Source organism: Eschscholzia californica, unplaced genomic scaffold (assembly GCF_041429995.1).
Source record: "Eschscholzia californica isolate CP2 unplaced genomic scaffold, dmEscCali1.0.p SCAF_4, whole genome shotgun sequence".
NCBI lineage: Eukaryota > Viridiplantae > Streptophyta > Magnoliopsida > Ranunculales > Papaveraceae > Eschscholzia > Eschscholzia californica.
Window position 1 is genome coordinate 41,322,241 of NW_028238461.1, and position 25,634 is coordinate 41,347,874.

The 25,634-nt window shown below is 37.2% G+C and overlaps 3 protein-coding genes across 9 annotated transcripts; 1 reads left to right on the plus strand and 2 right to left on the minus strand.

Annotated features, from left to right (window-relative positions):
- Nucleotides 1-4,003: 4,003 nt before the first annotated feature.
- LOC147544741 (uncharacterized) lies at nucleotides 4,004-9,046 on the minus strand. Its single transcript, XM_086637667.1, has 2 exons — nucleotides 5,604-9,046; nucleotides 4,004-5,402 (listed from the first exon to the last, which is right to left on the minus strand). The coding sequence occupies exons 1-2, from the start codon at nucleotides 7,108-7,110 to the stop codon at nucleotides 5,155-5,157; spliced, it is 1,755 nt and encodes a 584-aa protein (XP_086493793.1). The 5' UTR covers nucleotides 7,111-9,046; the 3' UTR covers nucleotides 4,004-5,154.
- Nucleotides 9,047-11,638: 2,592 nt separating this feature from the next.
- On the plus strand, nucleotides 11,639-15,201 carry LOC147544742 (uncharacterized). 2 transcript variants are annotated; one of them, XM_086636435.1, is made up of 3 exons: nucleotides 11,696-11,806; nucleotides 12,328-14,238; nucleotides 14,466-15,201. In XM_086636435.1, exons 2-3 carry the CDS (start codon nucleotides 12,330-12,332, stop codon nucleotides 14,600-14,602), a joined length of 2,046 nt encoding a protein of 681 aa, XP_086492561.1. In that variant the 5' UTR covers nucleotides 11,696-11,806; nucleotides 12,328-12,329; the 3' UTR covers nucleotides 14,603-15,201. The 2 variants fall into 2 exon arrangements, with proteins under 2 accessions (XP_086492560.1, XP_086492561.1); XM_086636434.1 differs by having other exon boundaries at nucleotides 11,639-14,238.
- Nucleotides 15,202-16,056: 855 nt separating this feature from the next.
- LOC147544743 (protein SPA1-RELATED 2-like) lies at nucleotides 16,057-24,032 on the minus strand. Of its 6 annotated transcripts, none has more exons than XM_086673321.1 (9): nucleotides 23,761-23,957; nucleotides 23,380-23,411; nucleotides 21,640-23,269; nucleotides 20,529-20,686; nucleotides 19,507-20,329; nucleotides 19,006-19,152; nucleotides 18,407-18,724; nucleotides 18,257-18,316; nucleotides 16,057-16,888 (listed from the first exon to the last, which is right to left on the minus strand). In XM_086673321.1, the coding sequence occupies exons 3-9, from the start codon at nucleotides 23,083-23,085 to the stop codon at nucleotides 16,697-16,699; spliced, it is 3,144 nt and encodes a 1,047-aa protein (XP_086529447.1). In that variant the 5' UTR covers nucleotides 23,086-23,269; nucleotides 23,380-23,411; nucleotides 23,761-23,957; the 3' UTR covers nucleotides 16,057-16,696. The 6 variants fall into 6 exon arrangements, with proteins under 6 accessions (XP_086529447.1, XP_086529451.1, XP_086529450.1 ...); XM_086673325.1 differs by having other exon boundaries at nucleotides 21,640-23,095; nucleotides 23,380-23,405; nucleotides 23,761-23,870; XM_086673324.1 differs by having other exon boundaries at nucleotides 21,640-23,095; nucleotides 23,761-23,847.
- Between the last annotated feature and the right edge of the window lie 1,602 nt (nucleotides 24,033-25,634).

Here is a 25,634-nt window from a genome sequence, read left to right on the forward strand (position 1 = left end):
GATGCCAAATATTTTCTGTTAAACTTGATTGTACGTCGGATGTTAGTCATGAAAAACAAATGTCATTAGTAATACGATGTGTGAATGTTGCAACGACTCTAGTAAAATTGAAGAATTTTTTTCTTAGGTTTTTAAAGGTGGAAGATACATCAGGACATGATCTTTTTAGTGTCCTTAATAATGAATTGAATAACCTTCATCTAAATATTGATTAGTTAGACGACAAGGATATGATAATGGGTCTAATATGAAAGGAAAACACAAAGGTGTGTAAAAAAGATTGCTTGAAATAAATGCAAGAGCATTTTACACACCATGTGTTTGTCATAGTCTTAATCTTGTTCTTTGTGATATGGCTAACTCGTGTCCTAAAGGGATTACATTTTTTGGAGCTATTCAAAGTATTTATATATTATTATCATCTTCTCCAAAGCGATGGCAAATATTGAAAGACAATGTGCAAAGTTTTGATGGTATAACACTTAAATCTCTATCGCAAACTCGATGGAAAAGTAGAGTAGAATATGTTAAGGCAATTAGGTTTCAAGCTCCACAACAATGAGAAGCTTTAGAAGAATTGGTGGAGACAAGTGATGATTCAAAAACAGTTCATGATGCCGAAAAATATATTAAAACAAGACTTTGAAAATTTTGAATTTTTTTTAGCATGGTTATTTGACATAATATATTATTTGCGATAAACTCTGTTAGCAAAACACTTCAAACTGAAGATATAGATATTGATGTTGCATTAGAGAAATTGAATGGACTCTTTCGTCATCTTGAAGATTATAGAGCAGTTGGATTTGAAGAAGGCATGGTTGAAGCTAAAGAGATTGTCATTAAAATGGGAGTTGAAGCAACATTTTGGGAAAAACGTATTATTCGAAGAAAGAAACAGTTTGACGAGAATGCGTGTGAAGATCCATCAATGTCACCTGAAGAAGCATTTAGAGTTACTTCATATACATATTAGATCAGGCTCTTTCTTCATTTAAGAGCAGATTCGAGCAATTTCAAAATTACAAAGAAATATTTGGTTTTCTGTTTGAGTTAAAAAAGTAAAACTCCCAAGATGATGGTGATTTGAGAGATTCATTGATGCACCCGAAAAGGTTACACACCCAAGCGGAGGTATCAAGTAGTAATCCGGCAAAAGCCGGGATCGATCCAAGGATAGGAAGGTAGTTTGGATATCGAAGGGTCTTTTTCGTCGATTTAAGTGTTACTAGCTAACTTAGACTAAGACGAAAAGGGAACAAAGGTAAATGAGGAGTTTTATAATCGAATAACTAACAAAAGAAGAAAACAAGTAAAACAAACTAAATTATCAATGTAAACATGCGAGAGAGATACGAGAGAGGAGTTCAAGGAACAAGAGTAGGGAGACAACAAATAAGTGAGAGAAGTGTCGAGGTCCGGGGATCCGTTGTGGTGAACCTACAACTATTTACGGTCCAATCGAATGTATTGATACAAACCTAGTCTCGATTCCTACGGTGGATGTTCATAAGCACTATGTATGTCCGGAGATAATACTTAGTCAAACAAACTTCCTAAACGATTAAAGTCGAATCATCGAAAATGTCGTCTAGCCGCCTAACTATGTGAAGTGCATGACAAGACACATGAAATTGGGATCTAGACTACGATCGATATCGATCACTTTGCCTAATCGATTAACTATGTGAAGTACTTGATAAGACACATGCAAAACGATTGAAACAAGTAATCAAAATAAGAGAACATCAATTTATTATCAAACTCTTTAAATCATCTCATAGATAATCACAAATCCATCATATTTCATCTCATTAACGACACACTTGATTTAGCTAACATAGTGAATAAGTATTAAATGAAAAGAAGATGATGAGAAATCCCCCTTTTCCAATGTGGTTCAAGGCTAGGTTCGTCGGAAAATTTGAGTAGTTAAGGTGCAGCCGATCTCCCTTTAGCAAAAATCAGGGTTCCCCATAGTAATCCTCATCATCTTCTTAGTTTATAACCAACCACCATTAAAGCTTCACCAAGCTTTCTCCCTTTGGACATTTCCAACCCAAAATCAAATCAAACACAATGGAAAGCAAGACCATGGCATGGGAAGTAAAAACCCTATGGTTTTCAACCAAAATGATGGCCGGAAAGTTCTTGAAAAGTCCGGCCAAGATATGACGAAATCCGGCCAAAATCCATGAAGATCCGGCCAGATTCGCGCGTCCCGAGTGCATCCCGTATGCATCTGAGTTGCTGGTGCATCCCGAGTCGCCTATGTGCCGGCCAAAGAGAAATCCCGAGCAGCCGTCCCGTGCTTGAAGGTTATAACCCGAGCTGCTCAAGGAACTCCCGAGCTGCTGTCCGGCTGTTCCAAGTTGCTGCTGCTGTGCGTGTAATCCGAGCTGGAGCTGCTGTTCCGAGCTATCAATGGTCGTCCCGAGCGTGTCTTCTTGAAGTCCCGAGCTGGTATGCAGCCTCCTTGGTTGTCCCTCGATTTTTCCGGCCAAGCTTTGGCCGGCCTTAGTGTTGGCCGGCCTAGCTTGGCCGGTTCCTCCTCTTCTCTTTCTCTTTCTCTCTCTCTAGCTCTAGAAGCTTGTGGATGAAGAACCTCAAGAACCCTAGACTTTTTCTCTCTCCCTCCCTTCTTGGTTGTTGCTTGGTGAAGAAGATGATGAATAGTTCTCACTTGAATAAAAAACCCTAGACTTAGTCAAGTCTTGACTTGGACCAAAAATAGTGCCCATAGAATCTCTATTCTTCTCTTCCTCTTTGGGCTCTTGGGTTGGGCTTCTTTCTAAAGCAAGGGAGTGCCTTCATCTTGTCTCTACATTTAGAACCAAGGGGGTGCCTTCATAGAATCCTTGTTTCAAGACCGAACCTCGGCTTCTTTCATTCACAACTTTTCCGTCCGAACTCCGAATCGACTTCCGTTTTCACCGTCAGACTCGTCATTGACCTCACTTGTTGTTTGACTTCTGATATTGACCAAAATACCCCTGGTGCTCTTTTCTTCCCTTTTGCCGCATAAGATGAAAATGTGATAATTCGCTCTCTTTATTCCGAATTACACGCCAAACCCCAAATAAACTACCTAGCAATGAAAACACATAAATAATTAGAAATAAAACTCTAAAAGAACTAACTCATCAAAGTTAAATGACCTAAATGTGGCATTTTCACGCCACATCAACATCCCCAAACTTAGAATTTGCTAGTCCTCGAGCAAACAAACAAAACAAGACTATAAAGTAAACCTAGCTCACTTTCGGAGGACTCCCGGTTGCATTTAGCGTATGCAACAAGCCTTTAAACCCTTAGGTTACCCCTAAAGGACGAGTTTTGTCTCGTGAGGGTTTCCAGTGAATACACCCACAAAGTTCTAGATTTCCAAGAGACATAAGGTTTCAACTATCGATGCAAATAAGGTGATGATCAACAAGTGAGAGACTTAAGTATGTCAAACATATGAACCAAACCAATAAACACAAAAGCATGCTAAGAGTCTCCTCACTAATAGTTTTATACTCACATGTAAGTATCCCATCATCATGAGTATCATCCAAGGCTAAAGTAACAAAACCTTGTTTCCTATCATAGCACATTTCGCCTCGACTTTAGCCTCACAGTCATACGCTCTTAAACATGAAATCACTCAAAATCGAATCGTAATGGTTCACTTTCAGGTGTGAGCATGGAATAAACTAAACTCAACACAACAAAATTAAATGAGGATAACAAGTTATAAAACGAAATGATCTCTTAGGAATGGAAATAACCACTAACGGAATGGGGAAGCTCACTCACTCTTCTCACCCACTCTACCCTCTAATAATGTCTCCTAAAGGTCAACGGATACAAGTGATGGAATGGAAGATGATGAAATCCCGAGAATGTCGACGCCTTCAACGATAAAAGAACACTCAAACAACCTTTAAACTTAACTTCTTGCATTGAATACTTTATTTTCATAACACTTACACAAACACAAAATAACACATAACCAAACTTTCTTCTTTTTTTTTCTTTCTTTTTTTTTTCTTTCTTTTTTCTTCTTCTTTTTTTTTTCGTTTTTTTTTCCTTTTTCACTTTCTTTCCCTTTCTTTTCTTTTTTACGCACATACCCAAACACCAAAACAAAAGTACAACTAGTATTCTCAACAAATCACCTTTACTTTCACATTTTGCTTTCACATCCTTTTTTCTTTACTTTTCATGCCTTCATTCCCGAGAGTAGTAAGATGAATGGATGGTGGAGTATCTGTTTTCCTAAAGTTGACACCATTATCGGGTTTCATGGACTACAAGAGTAAGGTTTATTCGCTATCCTGATGTCACTCCTAGTGGCTAAGGAAGTTGAGCTCATGAGATCGTCTAAGCTCTATTAAAAGTTGCGAAGTTGAGTAGCTCTTCATTCTACTCGGAGTTAGCGCGGAAGAGTACACTCAAAGGCAATAAAAAGGCTCAGATATCTCACATGGGTTTAAGTCTCCACTAATGACTATTTTAGGTCACTTAGAAGTGTTCCTTCTTCCTTAAGATGATAGTCACATGATAGCACACGAACACTAAAGGACTCAACATTCATGAAAAGACTAAGAGCATGCATAAGATTTATCGAGAAAGAGCCATATGCATCAACATACTTAAGAATACCACTAGAATCATACCAAATCTACCCAAAAAAATTTCAAATTTGGTCAATTTGTTGAACCCTCTTGTCTTTTGAAATCTAAGGTCATGATGTCATGCGACTAAATGGTCGTATCCCCATCCCCAAACTTAAAACTAACATTGTCCTCAATGTACTAAGCATATACTCACCAAAAGATAAGAGGTACAATAAGTTAAAGAGAAGAGTAGAAGGATATTACCATAGCCGACAGAGATAAAAATTGATACTACCAAGACTTATGTATTCGAGTTCCAAGTTGATGATAAGCCCATCGCCATCCCCAAACTTCGAACGAACCACGTCCTAAAAGTATACAAAGTGAGAAACACTCCTAACACATCAATATATAACATAAGAATGAAGCATAAGCATGACAACATAAAAATGACCACTCACGCAGGATCACTCGATTGCATCGAACCATGCAATTAGTCATTGATTCTCTTGCTTTCACAAGAGCACGAGTTAGGTCTCGTGGAGGGTTTTCAGAGATGATACCCACAAACATCAAACCCATCTAAATAGACCAACCAATCATATAACAAAAGACGAAATATTTGGGGGTCTACCCATACGAAAGTTTTAACTGGTAAAAACCGTCTCACAACAATGTAATGGTATGGGTTTATACGTGAGATGGCAAAAAGTAAAAGGTAATCCCCAAAATTGGATGACGACAAGGCCACAAAGTTTGACATAATAACAGGGAGGACATGCATTTCACTAAAGGGATCTACGTATGTATGAGATATTGGTTTAGATGTCGAACTACAACTTAAGGATTTGCCCATAAGGCTCGGGACTAAGTCAGAAGTTTCCTTAAGTGAAGGTTCAACCAATCGTTTAAACATTATTCTCGTCTCGATATCATACGTGTCCTTAGAGAAATCTATAGCTCCGCTTAAGAGGGCATCCACATCTAGTCCATCTTTACTAGCTACAAAGATCTCAGGTAACAAACTAGTCATGTCGTTATGGTTCTCCTGAGCACTAGTAGTATTGTCCCTCTTAACTATCAATGCAAGCATATTCATATCACGAGTAGGGAACAATTGTTTATGAAAAGCGGAATGAGGTTCATCAACTAGTTCAGACTCAGATTTTGACTTTAAAACCTCGTTATGTCCATTTCCTCTCTCAGAATTTGTAAGATCCTCGGGTATGTCTACCTTCATAGGAGTATCCAAGCTAATCATTTCATCACTTCCAAGAATGAAGTTGAACTTAACATTAGCACTAGGTGTATTACCCTCACCTGTACCCTTGAGATTTGTTGGAGTTTGGGGTTGTGAGACCCTTTTCTCGATGTCTTTCAATTCTTCCTCCATCTCTTTAAGGGCGTGCAAGGTGTTTTGGCTAATCTGAGTTTCTGCCTCATAAAATGAATTCGAAACATCTTCAAGAGTCCTCTCATGATGAGACGCATAAGAACCAACTAAGGGCTCTTGAAGATTCTCATAATCATTGGTAAAGACATCACTCCTCGAACCTACGGGCTTCATATGAGTGTTTACGACATTTGTGCATCCTAGTGAGACATCTCGACAAGGAGAAATAGTAGGGCATTCACCCGATAGGTGTTCTCGACTTGCACAACTGCTACAGACACTATCAATCACCAAATCACCATCATGCATATCTATAAATTCTTTCCGAGCCATGTAGGCAATTTTATCTTCTACTTCCCCATTCTCCTTTAAAAGGCATATGCCTCCTTTTGAGTAATGGTTTCCTTCGGCTATATCTCCGTCACTCTTAACGGGTGTGTCCCAATCTTGGACTTTCTCCGCTAAGAGGTCGAGATACTCCCAAGCCTCATTAGGATTTTTACTCATAAACTCTCCGTTGCACATCACTTCCACGAAGTGTTTCATTTTAGAGGTCAGGCCATCGTAAAAGAAACCGATGACCCTCCATATTTCATAGTTATGATGTGGACATGCGAGAAGGAGGTCTTTAAATCTCTCCCAACACCCAAATAAGGTCTCCTCTTTGTGTTGCTCAAAGTTCATAATTTCTCTTCTTAAGGTGTTGGTTCGATGAGTAGGGAAGAACTTTTTCAAAAACACCCTAGTCATCTCATCCCAACTTCTTATAGTCCTAGGCCTTAAAGAATGAAACCATATCTTCGACTTTTCTTTTAATGAAAACGGAAATAATTTGAGCTTAGCGATTCCCTCAAGTTCTCCATTGATTGAGAGTATCGAGCAAATCTCATCGAACTCTCTCAAATGAAAATATGGATCTTCATTCTCTAGGCCTCGAAATATAGGAAGTAATGGAATAATCTCAGGGTCTATGTCTAAATTACACTCATTACTCGGAAATATGATGCATGAAGGTATGCTAGCCATATTAGGTTCAAGGTAGTCTCTAAGACTTCTAAGTGGCCGATGAACCTTATACCCATCATTCAAACTATCATTCCCATAAGCATCCATTGAAGCACAATTAAAGCAAAATGCAAGCAATCACAAGTGTTCAATTCAACTACTACTATCAATAACAGACAAGATACAAATGCACTTAAGCCGCTCAAATAGGTAAAGGTTAGGGAACGATACTAGAGGTGGTGTTCGTTACCACACTTTGATCCTCTTCCCTTTTCTTGTCTCTCCCTTTATATCCCAAACTTGTTAGCTTTCGTCCTTTAGAGCTCTTTGGATGAGTACCTTCGAGAAAACAACAAAAAAAATGAAAAGAAACTACGAAAAATAAATAAAGAAAACGTTAAGTAAATAAGTAACACTAAACTAATGAACAAAACGACAAACGATCTCCAAACTACTAGACCTATCCCCGGCAGCGGCGCCAAAAACTTGATGCACCCGAAAAGGTTACACACCCAAGCGGAGGTATCAAGTAGTAATCCGGCAAAAGCCGGGATCGATCCAAGGATAGGAAGGTAGTTTGGATATCGAAGGGTCTTTTTCGTCGATTTAAGTGTTACTAGCTAACTTAGACTAAGACGAAAAGGGAACAAAGGTAAATGAGGAGTTTTATAATCGAATAACTAACAAAAGAAGAAAACAAGTAAAACAAACTAAATTATCAATGTAAACATGCGAGAGAGATACGAGAGAGGAGTTCAAGGAACAAGAGCAGGGAGGCAACAAATAAGTGAGAGAAGTGTCGAGGTCCGGGGATCCGTTGTGGTGAACCTACAACTATTTACGGTCCAATCGAATGTATTGATACAAACCTAGTCTCGATTCCTACGGTGGATGTTCATAAGCACTATGTATGTCCGGAGATAATACTTAGTCAAACAAACTTCCTAAACGATTAAAGTCGAATCATCGAAAATGTCGTCTAGCCGCCTAACTATGTGAAGTGCATGACAAGACACATGAAATTGGGATCTAGACTACGATCGATATCGATCACTTTGCCTAATCGATTAACTATGTGAAGTACTTGATAAGACACATGAAAAACGATTGAAACAAGTAATCAAAATAAGAGAACATCAATTTATTATCAAACTCATTAAATCATCTCATAGATAATCACAAATCCATCATATTTCATCTCATTAACGACACACTTGATTTAGCTAACATAGTGAATAAGTATTAAATGAAAAGAAGATGATGAGAAATCCCCCTTTTCCAATGTGGTTCAAGGCTAGGTTCGTCGGAAAATTTGAGTAGTTAAGGTGCAGCCGATCTCCCTTTAGCAAAAATCAGGGTTCCCCATAGTAATCCTCATCATCTTCTTAGTTTATAACCAACCACCATTAAAGCTTCACCAAGCTTTCTCCCTTTTGACATTTCCAACCCAAAATCAAATCAAACACAATGGAAAGCAAGACCATGGCATGGGAAGTAAAAACCCTATGGTTTTCAACCAAAATGATGGCCGGAAAGTTCTTGAAAAGTCCGGCCAAGATATGACGAAATCCGGCCAAAATCCATGAAGATCCGGCCAGATTCTCGCGTCCCGAGTGCATCCCGTATGCATCTGAGTTGCTGGTGCATCCCGAGTCGCCTATGTGCCGGCCAAAGAGAAATCCCGAGCAGCCGTCCCGTGCTTGAAGGTTATAACCCGAGCTGCTCAAAGAACTCCCGAGCTGCTGTCCGGCCGTTCCAAGTTGCTGCTGCTGTGCGTGTAATCCGAGCTGGAGCTGCTGTTCCGAGCTATCAATGGCCGTCCCGAGCGTGTCTTCTTGAAGTCCCGAGCTGGTATGCAGCCTCCTTGGTTGTCCCTCGATTTTTCCGGCCAAGCTTTGGTCGGCCTTAGTGTTGGTCGGCCTAGCTTGGCCGGTTCCTCCTCTTCTCTTTCTCTTTCTCTCTCTCTAGCTCTAGAAGCTTGTGGATGAAGAACCTCAAGAACCCTAGCCTTTTTCTCTCTCCCTCCCTTCTTGGTTGTTGCTTGGTGAAGAAGATGATGAATAGTTCTCACTTGAATAAAAAACCCTAGACTTAGTCAAGTCTTGACTTGGACCAAAAATAGTGCCCATAGAATCTCTATTCTTCTCTTCCTCTTTGGGCTCTTGGGTTGGGCTTCTTTCTAAAGCAAGGGAGTGCCTTCATCTTGTCTCTACATTTAGAACCAAGGGGGTGCCTTCATAGAATCCTTGTTTCAAGACCGAACCTCGGCTTCTTTCATTCACAACTTTTCCGTCCGAACTCCGAATCGACTTCCGTTTTCACCGTCAGACTCGTCATTGACCTCACTTGTTGTTTGACTTCTGATATTGACCAAAATACCTCTGGTGCTCTTTCCTTCCCTTTTGCCGCATAAGATGAAAATGTGATAATTCGCTCTCTTTATTCCGAATTACACGCCAAACCCCAAATAAACTACCTAGCAATGAAAACACATAAATAATTAGAAATAAAACTCTAAAAGAACTAACTCATCAAAGTTAAGTGACCTAAATGTGGCATTTTCACGCCACATCATTCATGCGTTCGCCTTGAAATATTTTTCAAGCATAATGAGTCATATGACATAGACAGACTAGACTTATTTTTTGAACTGAAAGTGTTGAAGCGTCTTTTACCAAATTAGATGAAAAGACCAATTGAAATGCTACATTTTTTGAAAGATATGAAAGGTTGTTACCTGAACACATGGATTTCTTATAGAATTATGTTAACGATACCAATTACTGTTGCCTCTGCGAAAAGAAGTTTTTCTAAGTTGAAGTTGATTAAGTTTTATATTCGATCTACTATGTCGCAAAAAATGTTAAACGGGTTAGTTATATTATCTATTGAGAAGGATATGGATGACAAACTTGATTATTCGATGATTATTAATGACTTTGCATCGAAAAATTCAAGAAGAACAAAATTTCAGTGACTGTAATTATAAAAAAAACTATTTTGTTATATAAATATGATGAAAATATTTTACAGTACTTACGATTTTCATGTAATATATTTATACGTTTTACAATTTGATAGAAAGGGGCACATTTTCAGACCTCACTTTGGGCCACCGAAAAGTCAGGGTCGGCCCTGATGTCAATATATACGGCATATGTTATGAATTTTTCACATATCGTCATAATTGCAAAGTTGAATAGATTAACTTCAAAAATTTGAGCATAATTTTATGTATGTGTAGTCATATAAAATGATAAAACTCCATTGGTTCTAAAAGAAAAAACACCTTAGAGGAGAACAAACACCACTAATGATAAAAGAAACAAATTTCAAAATATCGGAACCGAGATTGGATTAAGTGTCTCTTAATAATGCCTTGTCAACGAAACAATTTTGTAAATGCTTCGATCGAAGTGACCGTAATATCTCAAGGTAACAATTTTGTAAATACTTATATCGAAGTGACCGGAATATCTCCATTTATATATGTTCACTCAAATTTCCCCAGAAACAGAAAGTTCATTCTTTGCCTATGATCTTGGGTGTCCATTTATATATATTGGAAAAAAATATAAATTTATATAATAAGATTCAGACAACGAGGAAAGAAAAACATCGTGAATGTAATAGATATTGTGACCAATTGGACTACAATTGAACCTGCAGGAATAGGTTGTATTATTCATGATGCAGAGGAAAATTTTATCCTAGCAATTGTCGACGTAGTTCAAGGTCAAAACGCTGAAGAATGTGAAGGTTTGGCGATCCATATTAGTATGCTTTTGGCCCATCAGTTAGGCTTCAGTCATGTTCACATAGAAAGTGATAATCTAACAATAATTCAGTGCATCAACGGTCATAGTTCGGGACTCCAATGGCAAACGCAGAAAATAGTGAAACAGGTGTTCGCCCTCAAGGCCAAATTCGCAGCAATTATATTCACTTTCACTCCGAGAGAAGGAAATATCCAGGCGGACGCGCTTGCTAAATGGGGAAGAAAATCTAGGAAAAAAGAAATTTGGAATGTATTACCTGCTTTTGTTCCTTCGCTACTTTAAACTCTTTGTTTGCTTTTAGTTTTTAATGATATTATCCTTCATCAAGAAAAGAAAAAAATGGACTACATCTAAAATATATTAGTTAAGACAAAACTCTCCATACTCAGACAAGTAGACAACTAGGATCCTTTGCAACAAAAGAAGAAGACAGGTATGATCCAGACCCCACCAACAAATACGCATGACTTCAGAAATTTTGACTGCAGTTTAATTTTTTAAAGTAAAAGACACTCGCTATATTTGTTTAGTCAAAAATCTAAAATATGTATTTTATTTGGTTCAAAAACCAAAATTTGTATTTTGTTTCGTTAAAAATTTAATATCTTTTGTAATTTTTTTGCAAGCTATTACAAACCTCTTCCAAGCTGCTGTAAACATCTGCAGGCTACTGCAAACTTGTCGCAAAGCGGCTGCAAGTCATTGTAAACCTGTTACAGCATTTTGCAAGTTGTTGTAAACATTTTGCGTGTTGTTGCAAATTCCGAAAATACGGAGGGTGAGATTATTAGAAAAGAAATAGGTCATCATTTCTCATCAAAAAAAATTACAGGGACTTTTGACCTGATTTTCCTTTTGACTACCCTATTCAAACGGTTAACCGTTATTTAATTGAATAGAAAACAGAAATAAGCGGGAGCTCTTTATTTCTCATGATTATTGATGGTGATTACCAAAGACAACGGATCACCATGCTTTCAATCCCAACAAGTCAAACAACTTGTTACTCGGTTCTTACCCAAAAGGTTAGATTCAGTTCCTCTCTTGATCATTTGGAGGTTGTTCTTCAAAAAAAAAAAAAATACTTCCTTTCGAATTCAATTCTTTGCTTCTGGCTAATTGAGTTTTGAAGTGTTTTTGTTGATACCCATTTATGTAATCTTTAGTTCTTTGATTAGCAATGAAGGAATTCAGACTGAAAATGTCGAAATTTTAATACCCAAGAACAAATTTTGTGAAAAATGGAAGTATCTTGTAGATGATTTGGAAGCCAATTGGAGTATATGGTTCTATAGTGCTGAAATTCATTGACTAAGAGATTGAATAAATCTTGTATTTTTGGACATCCATTGAGTAGTTATCCCAAATTAGGGTTGAGTATTTTGCTGCAATTACAGTGTTGAAATTCATTGACTAAGTGTTTGTTTTTATTTCTAAGTTATTTATTGTTTTCAATCAGCAATATAAAAAACTTTCTGGTGATATAACAAGGTAAATTTTTGTGGTTGATGCAAAACCCACATTTTAATCTTATAAATTTGTCTAGGAATGGATCAATTTCGACACCTTGGAAAGGTTCTTGGTGATTTGAAAGCTTTAATGGTGTTTCGAGATGATATTCAAATCAATCAGAGACAATGTTGTTTACTTTTTGATATCTATAGTCTTGCATATGAAACAATTGCAGAAGAGATTAAACAGAATCTAATATTCGAAGAGAGACAAACGAAATGGAAATCTCTTGAATACCCATTGAAGGAGCTTCGGAGGATTTATAAAGAAGGCGCACAGTATATACAACTGTGTTTGGAGACGAGGGACTGGTGGGCGAAAGCCATCTTTCTTGCTCAAAATAGATATTGTGTAGAATTCCACATTCATAACTTCTTATGTTGTATCCCGATTGTCATCGAAGCAATCGAGCTTGCAGGGGAAATTTCAGGGTGCGATCATGATGAGATTCAAAAGAGAAGAACTGCAATCTCTAGCAAGTATGATAAGGACTGGAAGGACCTGAAACTCTTCCAATGGAAATTCGGTAAACAGTACTTAGTTTCTCATGATATATGTACTCGATTAGATTCTGTTTGGAGAGAGGATCGATGGTTTCTTCTTAAAACAATTCGAGAAATGAAAAGTTCAGGATCTGCAACTCTTTCGAAACAAGAACAACGCCTTGCAGAGATCCTACTCAGGAAACTAGATGATTCAGAGCCTGAAACCTTATTCAATAGTTCGTTGTTAGTAGGTTCAAAGGATTATCTAGTGAGAAGGCGATTAGGAAATGGAAGTGGTCTACTTAAGGAGATCCAATGGTTGGGTGAAAGCTTTGCTTTGAGACAGTTTTACGGGGATATCGAAACACTAATTCCTAATATATCACTTCTCTTGTCAATCACACACCCAAACATAATGCACTTCCTTTGGGGATTTTCTGATGAAGAGAAAAAAGAGTGTTTTTTAGTTATGGAGTTGATGAATAAGGATCTTTATAGCTACATCAAGGAGATATCTGGTCCAAGAAGACGGATTCCATTTACTCTCCCTGTTGCAGTCGATCTAATGTTACAAATCGCTAGAGGAATGGAATACCTACATTCTCACAAGATCTATCATGGCGACTTGAATCCGTACAATATTCTTGTTCGAGCAAGGAATCCCTCATCAGAAGGTTACTTGCACGCAAAAGTCTCTGGTTTCGGATTATCCTCGAGTAAGAACTTAAATTCTCGAAACTCTACAACTCAGCAGGAGACCCACCCATTTATCTGGTACGCCCCGGAAGTTTTATTGGAGCAAGAACAGCCCGGAAATAATTTCACTGCCCAGCACTCAGAGAAAGCCGATGTTTATAGTTTCGGAATGATTTGTTATCAACTTTTGACAGGGAAAGTCCCTTTTGAAGATGGACATTTACAAGGAGATAAGATGAGTAGAAATATAAGAGCAGGTGAAAGACCACTTTTCGCCTTCTCTCCACCGAAATATCTTACTTCCTTAACTAAGAAATGTTGGCATGCTGATCCAGTTCAACGACCGAGCTTCTCGTCCATATGTAGGATCCTCCGATACATAAAAAGATTCCTTATTATGAATCCAAATCACAGTCAACCTGATGCACCATCACCATTAATTGATTACTGTGATGTCGAAATGGAGCTCTCAAAAAAGTTCTCTGATTGGGGAAGGCAGGAACCATTGCCAGTATCTCAAATCCCATTTCAGTTATTCTGTTATAAAGTTATAGAGAAAGAGAAAGTAGTTGTGAACATGAAAGACAAGATGAGTTCTGAATCAGGAAGTGAAGGAGCTTCTTTATGTGGAGATGAGAATGGTGGTATAGTAGAAGATCCTTTTCCGCCCGTAATTGAGGTGCCTCCAGTTACTCCCGAGGCTGTGATCAGGAGAACTTTGTCCGTGAAAAAGCTCATGGACGTGAAGTCCCCGAAACAACCAGGTTTAAAACTCATCTCTTCTTGTCATTTTATTGTTCATATGATCATATTATAGAAGATGCAATTCTTTGAAAAAGCAAGAACTTCAGAGTTGCAGCTCTACGAAATATCACTCAAGAAACCACAGATATTGGTTTTAATCTCATTTAGCAGATGTTGGGCTCCCATTTCTGACTTGTTCTTATTGATCTCTCTGTACCAATACTTATAACTTGTATCGGCCTTACAGGAACTCCAAGAGGACGGGCAGTAAGGCCACCACAATTGAACATTTGGGGGCGTAATTTGACAATGACTACCGAAAGTTTACGCAGCCCGCGCAGACGTAGGACATCAGGCCATTCATCAGACTCAGAGATACCTTAGGCTTTGGTAATCAACTTGGTAGCTCTAGCAACTTCGCCTGACTTAGTAACAATGTAATTTCTAGCACAACCCCAATTTCTTAAATCGTAGTCCTACATTGACTCCCTCCCTGCCCCTACTAGACTCAATACTTGACCTTACCTGGTCCTCTCACCCTTCAGTACAAGCGTTTCATCGAGATGAGCATCTTCAGACGTCGAAAATATTTAGAGCACCAGTAGGATCAACATAAAGGCGAGTAGGATATCTAGTAGGGGAATACTCTAGCTTTACGGTGTCACGGAAATTTAATGCCACGAAAAAGCACCCTACTTAACCTCTTATTTGACCTGTTAGGGTCATTCCACCATTCATTATTATCGATCTTAAGGGAGATGTGTGTATTTAATCTTGAAGATATTGAGATGGACAGTGGGATGACCCATACAGTGAAGTACTTAGGAAGCTTATTGGCCTTCATTGTTCATAAAAGGCTTTGGCTCCATTTATTTGTATGAAGTTTCAGATAAAAGTGTTACATAAGCGTTCTACTAGCAAGCATGTGCGTAATATTGTTTGTAATCTTATTGAAGTTTATTTATAAAGCTAACTTTTGTCCACCGGGGGTGTTTTTTTGTCGTCTGCTTCTTTTCATTGGATCACGTCGCACATATATTTACGGCCCCCATTACTTGTAGGTCTTACTCTGATACTAAATTAAGTTGGAAAGAAGAACTTAGATGTGTATTATTCAAAAGAAAGAAACTAGATGCGTGTGCATATAACAAAAATGGAGTTTTGCTATTTTATATTTTGGTATGCTGTTTCTTATTCAAAATCGAGTAGTAATGAGCTTACATGGTTTCCAAAATGAAAATTATGGTGTTTGCAGTAAAATGAAAATTATGTACTTTGAAAACAAATCATTATCTTTCAAACAAGATACACTCTCAGTTTCTTTATTGTCTTAAACCTAAATAAATCTTCGTTTTTTTAATTTTATTTGAACTCACGTTCTCAAATCTCGCAAACAAATAGTTTGAAGAACTTTCAAAATTATTTTTCGTTTCATTGCAAACTCACATTTGCCTATATGGTTTCCAAAACTCACATCATACTTCCAAGAATTTGTTTGAATTTTTGCAAACACCATTTGCAAAACTTACAAACAAATGTTTGCAAGAATTTTAAAATTTATTTTTCATTTCACCGCAAACACCATTTTCAAATTGTACAGACAATGTTCAGCAAGAATTTTACAAACAAATTAATTCCTTTACTCGCAAACTCAAGTTTACAAAACTTACAAATAGTTGTTTACAAAAAAAAAATCTCAAATCTTTGTTACCTTTTTCATATTCTTTTTCGCAATCTTAAGTTTGCAAATCTTGCAAACAGCTTTTGTGCAAGAATGAGCTCTTGCCAAATCAAACTCTTGCAAATAGATATTTGCAAATTAAAAAGAAGAAACACAATGGTACCAAAGCCCAGATTTTCAAGATGTATAGGACAGATCTGAATAAGTCTAACCTGTCAAACTCTAAGTTAAACCTCAATGTTATTTACACTTCTAAAAAGAAAAACGAAAACGAAAAATAAGGATTCTCAAAAGTCAAGTTGATTCTGATAGATTAATGATCATGAACACCAACTTGCAGTCTTCAGATTTGACCATGAACACTCACTCTGCTAGGGTTTCTCTCTGCCCTAATCTTTGTTTAATATGGTTCACGATTTTCTCTCGGCAGTGGCTATACCTAACCACCACACAACCAAGCCACCCAAACGATTTAGCCAGTATATAAAAGACAATGTGCTGTCCTATAACCTAAATCCAGATGGTCTTCCTTACAAATAAACCTTCCAGTAAGTATATCCATGAAACCTTGAAATATTCACTCACTCCAAAATGTGTATGAAAAAAAAATTGTTCTGATGACTTCCTGTGCAGCAACATTTGCAGACGATTCATGATGGTGTAACTGGAGCTATTACATCTGCTGTCTTCAAATTTTTCATCAGGTGAAGTCGGGCCTCTGTGAAAAGATTGCGAGCAATACTGATATTCTGTATTCACAAGCTGAAAATGTCAAGTTTTAGTTTCTCTATTTGCAGTTATACCAGCTCCAACAATTTTATACTTCCGAGAGAGTTGGCAGCGACAACCATGTTTGATTTGTTTCTCCAACAGACACTGGCAACAAACTGCCCAGCATCATCTCCAGTTTCTTGGCCAGAAATTGGATCAGCAGAACCGAACTTGTGTGATGTTATTGGCATTGGGAGGGATCTATAATAAGCATAAACCTGAAAAATCACAAAAGTTGGATCATTTTGCTTCCCAAATATTGTGCAAGTGTTCTTGACAGTCCAAAAGAACAAATCTGATCTATTTTAATTTCACCACAGGTAACAAACACAGGCAAGCACGGGTACCAGTATAAATACCATTGTTTTCTACTTAAACGGTGTCAATTCTCTACGATGTCTAGAAAATGAAATATTTTAGGAACAAGAAAAATCATAATGTTAAAATCAAATAATTTTCATCTCTATTCCCAAGCACCCCTTCATGTCTAGGTCTTGTAATGGTCCTTTGGTTTGAATGACAAATGCTTTACTTCTGGATAAACAATTAAACTATGCATGAAGGCCCTTAACTAGGGGAGGCATTTTGTGGTCTTACCACAACTCTGAGCAAATACACACAAAAAGGGTATACAACATCTAAATATACCTAGTGAAGTAATATAGAGTATCTTCCAAGGGTATCCAACTATCCAAGTCGAGTAGTCAAGAGTTCAACATGGCAACAAGTACTAAAAAAGAGTATTCATAATAATGCAGTTCTACCTACTACCTAATAAGGATTGTTCGAAACCTAATAGGGTTTTTGAGGTGTCAACAGCAAACAACCCCGAACAAGATCATACTGAATAATGTGGTCCAGTTATTGTTGCAGTAATTAAATAAATTATAACTGAAACAAAATTGATAAGCACAACACAAACTTGAACACAAGAAAAGCATGCAGATATCAGATGTCAAAGTAAACAACTTAAACTGATTATAATGATAACAGCGAATGCTGAAATAAAGAACCAGACCCTTTTTAGTTCATATCCTACAAACAGGATATGCTGTACTATATAGAGCTTACCCTAAGTGGTTTGGTGGGTGGAACCGTGGAAAGTCCAGGGGTCGAATCTAGGAACAGGAAACGCTTGAGGTTATTTCCTACAACTGGTTTAAGAAGGTGTTTTCTGGGGCCAGCAATGTGCTGACCCGCCTTAATGGAGAGCCTTCCACCTGTGGGTTCATCCGGCCAGTTCCCTCCTGTGACCCTGTCATTGGTTTCTGCGGGCTGCTCCTATTGTCGCACACACGCAGGTAGCAATCTACATATGATTTGGCCCCTCATTTATGTTTATGAAAGTAGAAACTCACCCCTTGAAAACGGGATGGTTCTTAACACCTTCCCGCATACAAGATAATACCAGTAGGTTGGGAGGAAGTTTTAAAGCTGGCAATATGATGGGTTCTTTTGGATGTAAATCTTCTCCACTGCCATCGACAGGGCTTCAGAGAAGATTTATTTAAATGCAATCTAGAGGCTAATTAATGCCCAGTTTCCCTTCAGGAACAAGGAATTCAGTTGAAGGTAATAAAGTGTACCTCATTTGTTTCGGACCCACATGCTATATATCCATCACAAACGGATAAGCCGACGAAGTTCTGAGAAGTGAAAGGGAAGCAGGTAAGACATCGAGCAGAAACTTAAAAACATATTTAAGAGGACAAAGATTTCAGGATAGAGGAACAAACTTTTTCATTAGAATGACCAGTGAAGGTTAAGCTGCAAGCACTGGTGGAGAACCCATCAGAAGTTGTTTTCTTCAGATCCCAACACTTTAGGGTGTTGTCAGTAGATGCAGAAACAAGGGTATCTGAATCCAGGAACTTAACATCGCTTACAGTTCTACCATGTCCGACTAATGTACACCATGGTGTCCGCGTGTACCGCAGATCGTAGCAATAAGTTTTGTAATCAGCAGAACCGAATGACAACAAATGGGTTGAATGCGCAGAAAACTGGACACTGCAGACATTGGCTAAGCTCCTTATGGTGCTAATACATTTTTTCTGAAAAAGAAAAAAATCAGATTCTCGTCCATATTTCCTAACATATGAAACTTTATAAATATAATTTAGAAGAGTAACGCTACACATGCATCTAAGATTACACTCTCACCTCTTCTGGGGGGTATTCCGTTCCTTATATTTACGAGACAGTTGTCTTCTCAATCATTTGCAGGCCAAATTTAGTAAAAATAAAGTGTGTTCTTACAGTCTTTGTAAACTTAGCATTTTCCAATATTTCCCTATATGTATATATAGTAGAGAAAGAAAGAGAGAAGGATTACATCATTAATGCTCCATAGTTTCACGGAACAATCATCACTTCCACTAGCTAACTTTGTAGGATCAACTTTGGAAAAGTCAACAGACCAAGCTCTCTTTCCGTGCTCTCTGTATTGTGAAAACCCTTTACCAGTGTTTACATCCCACAGCTGCAATAAATAGTAGACACCTTAAACTTTGTGCACAACAGTTCAAATTAATCCAGGAAAAACAATAAATTTGGATAACTCGGTCGGACCACTTTGTTCAATAAATACATTTCCTTTGTATAAGAAAATGGACAATAATTGGTAGACCATTCCATCACTATGTCGTGTACACAGCAAATGAGCATGGTCAAATTGTCGTACTCCATAAAGTAAATTTATTTTCAGGATCAATAGCGCAATGCACATGTAACACCTCTATATTGTACAAAAATGGTCCGATCAAGGTAATTCTCTAAGAACGCCACGTAATTGAGAGAAAAGCCAGGAATGTGACATCATGTAAATAACACACACCTGAACCACGCCATCATAGTCAGTTGAAGCTAAATAGTTTTTGATGTAGCTGTTCCAACAGACACAACTGAGCTTTGAGTTGCTTTGGATTTCAATGACTGGGTAATGAATGTCAATAGAATCATTTAAAAGTGCATTGAACTCAAAAATCTTTATCTTCTTTGAAATCCCAGCAGCAGCAAAGTACTCTTCATCCCGGTCAAAACTCAAAGAGCAAATTACATTTGAAGAATTAACTAAATCAGAGGTCCTTAGTGTCGCACGTTGCTCAAACTTACTATAGCGAGCATATCTGCACAAACCATCGAAAAATGACCCAAGTTGGTCGGTAGATTGGTTTGGGATCCACTGCTCATTCTCAGTTTGTACCTTCTTTAGTAAATCTTTATCTTCACGTTCTGTAGAATCTGTTTTTGGATGCTCGATTTGAGATCTCATGGAGAAGTAAGCATTCTCAAGCTGATTAATATTCCTCATCAGTTTTGACTCGGTCTTATCAGAGGATGTCAACCTAGAGAACACTTCTGAGCCTAAAGATTCTTCGGGCATAAAACATTCTCTTCCTTTGGAATTATTATCTGTCCGTGGAAGAATCTGACTTGTCCTTATTAAGTGTCTCTTCTCAACTTCGTCGAAATCTGCCTCTAAGCATCCAATTTCTTCAACTAATTTTGTTTCCTGTTTTTCCATCTTCTCCTTCAGAGTGGCAAGAAAGTGCAACATTAGATCTGATTCAACATCTTCCTCACCAATAGATGAAGACAACTGGTTTTCAGATGCCAACTCTTGAGATTTGAATATTAGCTCAGGATGTAGGACTTCCCTGCAATCGCATAATATAGTAAGAACAGATAAGTTTGTCATAAGCATAAGAAGTTCATCTCATCTTGACGTATGAAAATCATTGATAAATTAACAGATTTGCACCCTCAAAATCTGCTTACGCGTTAAGCAAAACCAATTTAGGGGGATCCACAATTATTTTTGAAGGAAATAAATTCATAATTCAGCAAAACCAATACCTTGTTGTTGGGCGTGACGAAGGTTCTGGATGAAGAAGCCAGAGACAGAAGCCAGCCTCCCTAGGACATTCGGACAGAAAATATGGAGGAAGAATCCGATGGCGTAGATCCGACATTGCTGCTACTTGAAGTTCCGGCGATTTGAAACAACAAAACAGCTGATACAAATATAGATAGTTAGTAAAACATCCTCCCACACGACACTTACGGAGGGTAATTATAGGATCTAATTAAAGTGACTCGACTCTTTCTTAAATTAAACTGCACCCTTTTTTCAGTACATATGGACATTTTCCTTTTATACAGTCCTTGCATCTCCTACTCCAACAATTAACTACGAAATAACTGTCGCAATCAAGGTAGTTTTTTTATGAATTCAGGGTTCTTTTGTATGGGCCTTAAGGCCTACCTCCAAAACGTATGGAGAGCCCACATGCAACTCACCGCACCACTACTAGTGCACCAGTAACCAACTTGTACTGGTGCTTAAGAATTCTACAAGTAAGTCCTTCTAGAATTAATCAAAATAGTGCGACCGCGATCAGAACACCAAGTCCGCAGAGTTAGTAACTTAATTCTCTTTTATACATTACTTATAGCCACATACCTTTTCAACATATTGATGTTTTTGGAAAGTAATGACGAAATCCTCCCCAAAGTAAAGAGGGTTGGCCGAATTCTCTGTAGCCATTAGAGGTCATTGAGTTTATTTTATTGTTCCGCATTAGAGAAATTAGAAAGGGAATATTCTTCTAGTTATTAATTATTTTCCAGCAAACATTAAGTTTCTTCATTCATTAATTAATAGTTCTGATTAGTGTTTAAAGAATTCCTTGGATTCTAGTTCTTGTTAATTATTTTTAGGGACTGAAAACCAGCACCAAAGCTTTCATCAATGCATTCATCCTCAATTTATATTAATCTCCATTGACTTCAATCTGCACTAGTCTAAAGCATGTCTAAGACCAGCAGATCGATAGTCAGTGTCCAATTTAAGACCACCATCCAACTGTATCAGATTTCAGCAAATTCTAAGAATAAACAAAAAAAAGTACATGGAAAAAACTTTACTGGAAGACTTCACATAAACATTAAAAAGAAGAGTTCAAACCTCAAATAGGAGCATCCCAAGACAGTAAATGTTTGAAGGTAATGTGAGCTTGTTGTCATTGAGATTTTCTGGACTAGTATACCAGTTCTCTTCCAACCGAAGACTTTGAGAGGCCAACTGTTGTCGGCTTGAATTAGTAGCACTTGGGCTGTCACCCCTATTCTGAGTTTTGTGACTCGGACTTCCGGTATTTTGTTCAATTGTATGAAACCCATAAGTTTGTGCTCCAAAACTGATACCGGATTCTTTATCTGTTTCGGAATTGAAGCCATACCCAACAGACAGTGGATACTGCCGACTACCATTCATACTCTCACTAGATTTCTTATTCTTTGAACTTAAACTATCATCGTGATTCACCCCTTGTTCTAAGTACCTCTTCCTACTCGAATGTTTCTCTAGGAGAGATGCTCCCTGATCCTCTCCACTCTCTAATATACCTCTCTGGACCAACCGCCCAACATATTTTATTTGACTTGACTGCGAGACAAGGAAAGAAGATGGACGAACATCTAAAGCAACTTGCTGAGAGTGTGCATAGTCAACCAGATCCACAATCTGCCTAAATATGTATAGACTCTCAGATTTATTGAACTTGCGCCCACCAGGATTTAGCCACTCTCTTAAGCTGATTCCGTTATTTACCAAGGAAACACTATTTTGTGGCAGATTACTAGTTTTTGTTCTTAAATCTGGTGAGGCGCCAGAAGATGCCCTAGTTACAGAGGCTGCATTCTCATTCTCCTGATTTTTCTCATCAACACCATACCTTTCATGAGGTTCTGAATATCTACTTAAAAGCCCCTTCTCGTTCGAGCTATTCCTAGAAAAAACCTGAGAAAAACCAGATGTTGGTCGAAACTTTTTTGGGGTTCCTCTTGAAACTAATGTAGTGTTTGATGTAATATTATTTACATCGTTTATTGGACATCCAGAAGTCTTGACCAGTTCTTGATTGGATTGTCTCAAGAGCCGAGGATTTTGAACAGAAAACCCGTTCCCCATATCCTCTATGCCCCTTGAAGCCACCGGCTCCTTATCTTTGGACGAAACACCTCCTTGTGATCTCCCATTTTTAGACCCACCTGTCAGCTGATATAGATATTGCCAACTTTTTGGCCTATTTTGAGTACTATCTATACCATTTGAGCTACCAAGAACTGGTAAATGTGAATTCCTGTACTTTTTCACTGTTAACTCTTCAACCATGACACCACCATCATTCAAAGAATACAAGCTAGTAGACGGCAGTTCAGACCCTGATATTGAGTTCATACTCCCAGCTTCATTCTCTAAATTACCCAAAAAAGCCTGGGGCACCTTCTTTGTCCAAGTGCTTCCTGATGCAAATATCCTGTTATTTACATTCCTAGAAGGATCGCTCTCTTTCCTCCTGGTATTCAGCTCTTCAGCAGTCTCAGTCATTTGATCTCTCCTTTCTTCCATAGAATCCAACCTAACTCACTCAAACAAATTACTCCATCATGCTCCAAAAATAGTTTCTTTCAGCAATATCTAATAATTAAATTAACCAAAAATCTGCCCTTTCTAGCATATCACTTATTTCTCCTCATTTTCATTCATGTACTCCAATTCAACCCTTACTTGGTATCAAATGTTCTGCGACAGTCTGAAATAGATTTGGTCAGTAACCATCTTGTCACTTAAATAACAACAATTTCAACATCTAAATCCCAATTCATCAAAAACTTAATAGAAAAGGAACAGAAACAATCAAACCTTGAATAAACTAGAATCAGCAATCTCTACAACTTCAAAAAATAATGAAACCCATCGGAAAAAACAGACCAAATTCATAAAGAACAAATAAAACAGCAATTTAATGAATCAAATTCGATAAAACATCAACAATTTGATGATTCCAGTGAAGAAATGACAGATTTACAGTCTAAAACTTCAATCAATATCAATCTCAACAATCCTAATAAACATGCAAATTGAACTTTTACATAAAAAAAATTCGCATAAATTCGAACTAGTAATCTCAATGAAATTTAAAGGATTACCGAAAATTAAACTCAAACGTTTGTTTAGACAAAGAAGAAATCAACCAAAATTAGTAAATACAGAAAGAAGCTTGAAACCCTAACCAGTACTGACCTGAAATTGAAAATATCTATCTCGGTTCGTCACTTCTCCTCTCTCTCTCTCTCTAGAAATCTATTTCATACACGAAGCGGAAAAAAAGAGAACCATTTGATCGTTTTATCATATATGTAGGCGGGGAAAAAATAATAAAATATTAGAGAAATTGTTGCGAGCTACTAATTCAACATAAATGTGAGTGATGATGGTTCACAAAATCGTGTGGCCAAAAAGTGACATTATAGTATCCCTAATGGTTCACAAGATTGAGTCCATATGCTCTAGTCAATCTTTGAGATTTCGTAATAAATGGGTCTTAAATTGGTATTGGGTCATAAATTTTTTTTTGATGAAAGTATTGGGTCTTAAATTGGTATTGAATTCAAATGTAGAATCACGCGTAAATAAATACTTAAATCTTTGTCCAAATGAAACATTTAAAGGTTTCTAGTATAAATGTATTAGAGCAAGACAAATCAATAATTATAGAAAGCGACAACATGAATCTCATCAAGCATATCCATAATAAAAGGCATATGGTGCACTAGCAATCGTTGATCCACATTTGAAGAATTCGAGAAACCAGAAGAGAATTCGAGATAGTCCAATTCAAATACACTAGAAGAGAACTCAACTTGCAAACATACAGGTTAGCAAAATGGGCAAAAAAGAAGAATAGAAGCAAGAAATGGAATAATGTTCCTTGTATTTTAGTTGATGAATATTGTAATAAAGTTTATTCTAATTAATGAAAGGAAAGTTCAACAAAAAAAAGACATGAGACAGAACATCTAATCTCACACCCATTAGTCCTGCGATCTCTAACAAAAATGTACACGGTATTTTGTTTACATTACGTTGTTTGTATTGACATTATTTGAAATTAAAACAACTAGAAGTTATTAAAAGAATTGATTTATATGTAGTTACGTAGATAGGTGGTTCGTTAGAATATACAATCCTCTCATACAATAGAGTTGTGAGTCGGTTGCCCATGAATACAACTCACAAATTGTTCTGTTCTTTTATGTTTTGTACATACAGAGGAGCAAACATGTCTCTCCGTACCAACAATAAAACTAGTAGCCCAAACATTTAAAGTATTTAAGTAGTAAGTTACAAACAAATAAGGCTAGTTTTAGTAATTAACCATTTCACCACCAACCCTATATTTCCGAAGACAGCTCGATTGTGTGACGTCTCTAAAGTCAAGAAATCAAAAATAAAATGCGCGTTGACATCAAAATATCACAGTCTCTCTAAAATAGTCATAAAGGTACATTTAAATAGCAAAACTACCATTGTTCGTTCATAACTATGTTCTCTCTCATTCATAAACTATTTCATAAATTTTGATCCTAGTTCTGAAATTGTAGAATTGAAGCTAAAGATAGTTGAATAGAAAACTTAGGGGGGGGGGGGGGGGGGGGGGTAGTGGATCGGGACTTTCACAGACTTTCATAGATAAAATGTTCCGTAGACATTTCAATACATTTCGGATGACTTTTTATAGACAACATGTCTTCATAGACATTTTCAAGACATTGAGTTTGTAGACAAAATGTCTTTATAGACATTTCAAGACATTTGATCCATAGACAAAATGTCTTGGGGATTATTATTTTAATATTATTATTATTATTTAATCACATGAAATAATATATTTATACTAAGGAGTATATAATTTTCGACTTTCGTAGACATCTGTGAATATTTGTGGACATTGGTGGACATTTGGTAGACATTTATTATTTTAGTATTATTAATAATGTTTAATCACATGAAATAATATATTTATACTAACATTTTAGATATATATTTTTCGACTTTCGTAGACATCTGCGAATATTTGTGGACATTGGTGGACATTTGGTAGACATTTATTATTT

Excerpts from the sequence above, each read along its gene's own strand:
- LOC147544741 (XM_086637667.1), bottom strand. The coding sequence starts at position 7,110 with ATGGATGCTTATGGGAATGATAGTTTGAATGATGGGTATAAGGTTCAT. Across the intron at positions 5,403-5,603 it reads ACCTGAGATCTTTGTAGCTA|ATCCCTTTAGTGAAATGCAT; the intron begins GTAAAGATGGAC and ends ATACATACGTAG.
- LOC147544743 (XM_086673320.1), bottom strand. The coding sequence starts at position 23,085 with ATGGAAGAAAGGAGAGATCAAATGACTGAGACTGCTGAAGAGCTGAAT. Across the intron at positions 20,687-21,639 it reads TTGGGATGCTCCTATTTGAG|CTGTTTTGTTGTTTCAAATC; the intron begins GTTTGAACTCTT and ends TATTTGTATCAG. Across the intron at positions 16,889-18,256 it reads GTGGGTCCGAAACAAATGAG|GTTTATGCTTATTATAGATC; the intron begins GTACACTTTATT and ends GTGATTTTTCAG.
- LOC147544742 (XM_086636434.1), top strand. The coding sequence starts at position 12,330 with ATGGATCAATTTCGACACCTTGGAAAGGTTCTTGGTGATTTGAAAGCT. Across the intron at positions 14,239-14,465 it reads GAAGTCCCCGAAACAACCAG|GAACTCCAAGAGGACGGGCA; the intron begins GTTTAAAACTCA and ends TCGGCCTTACAG.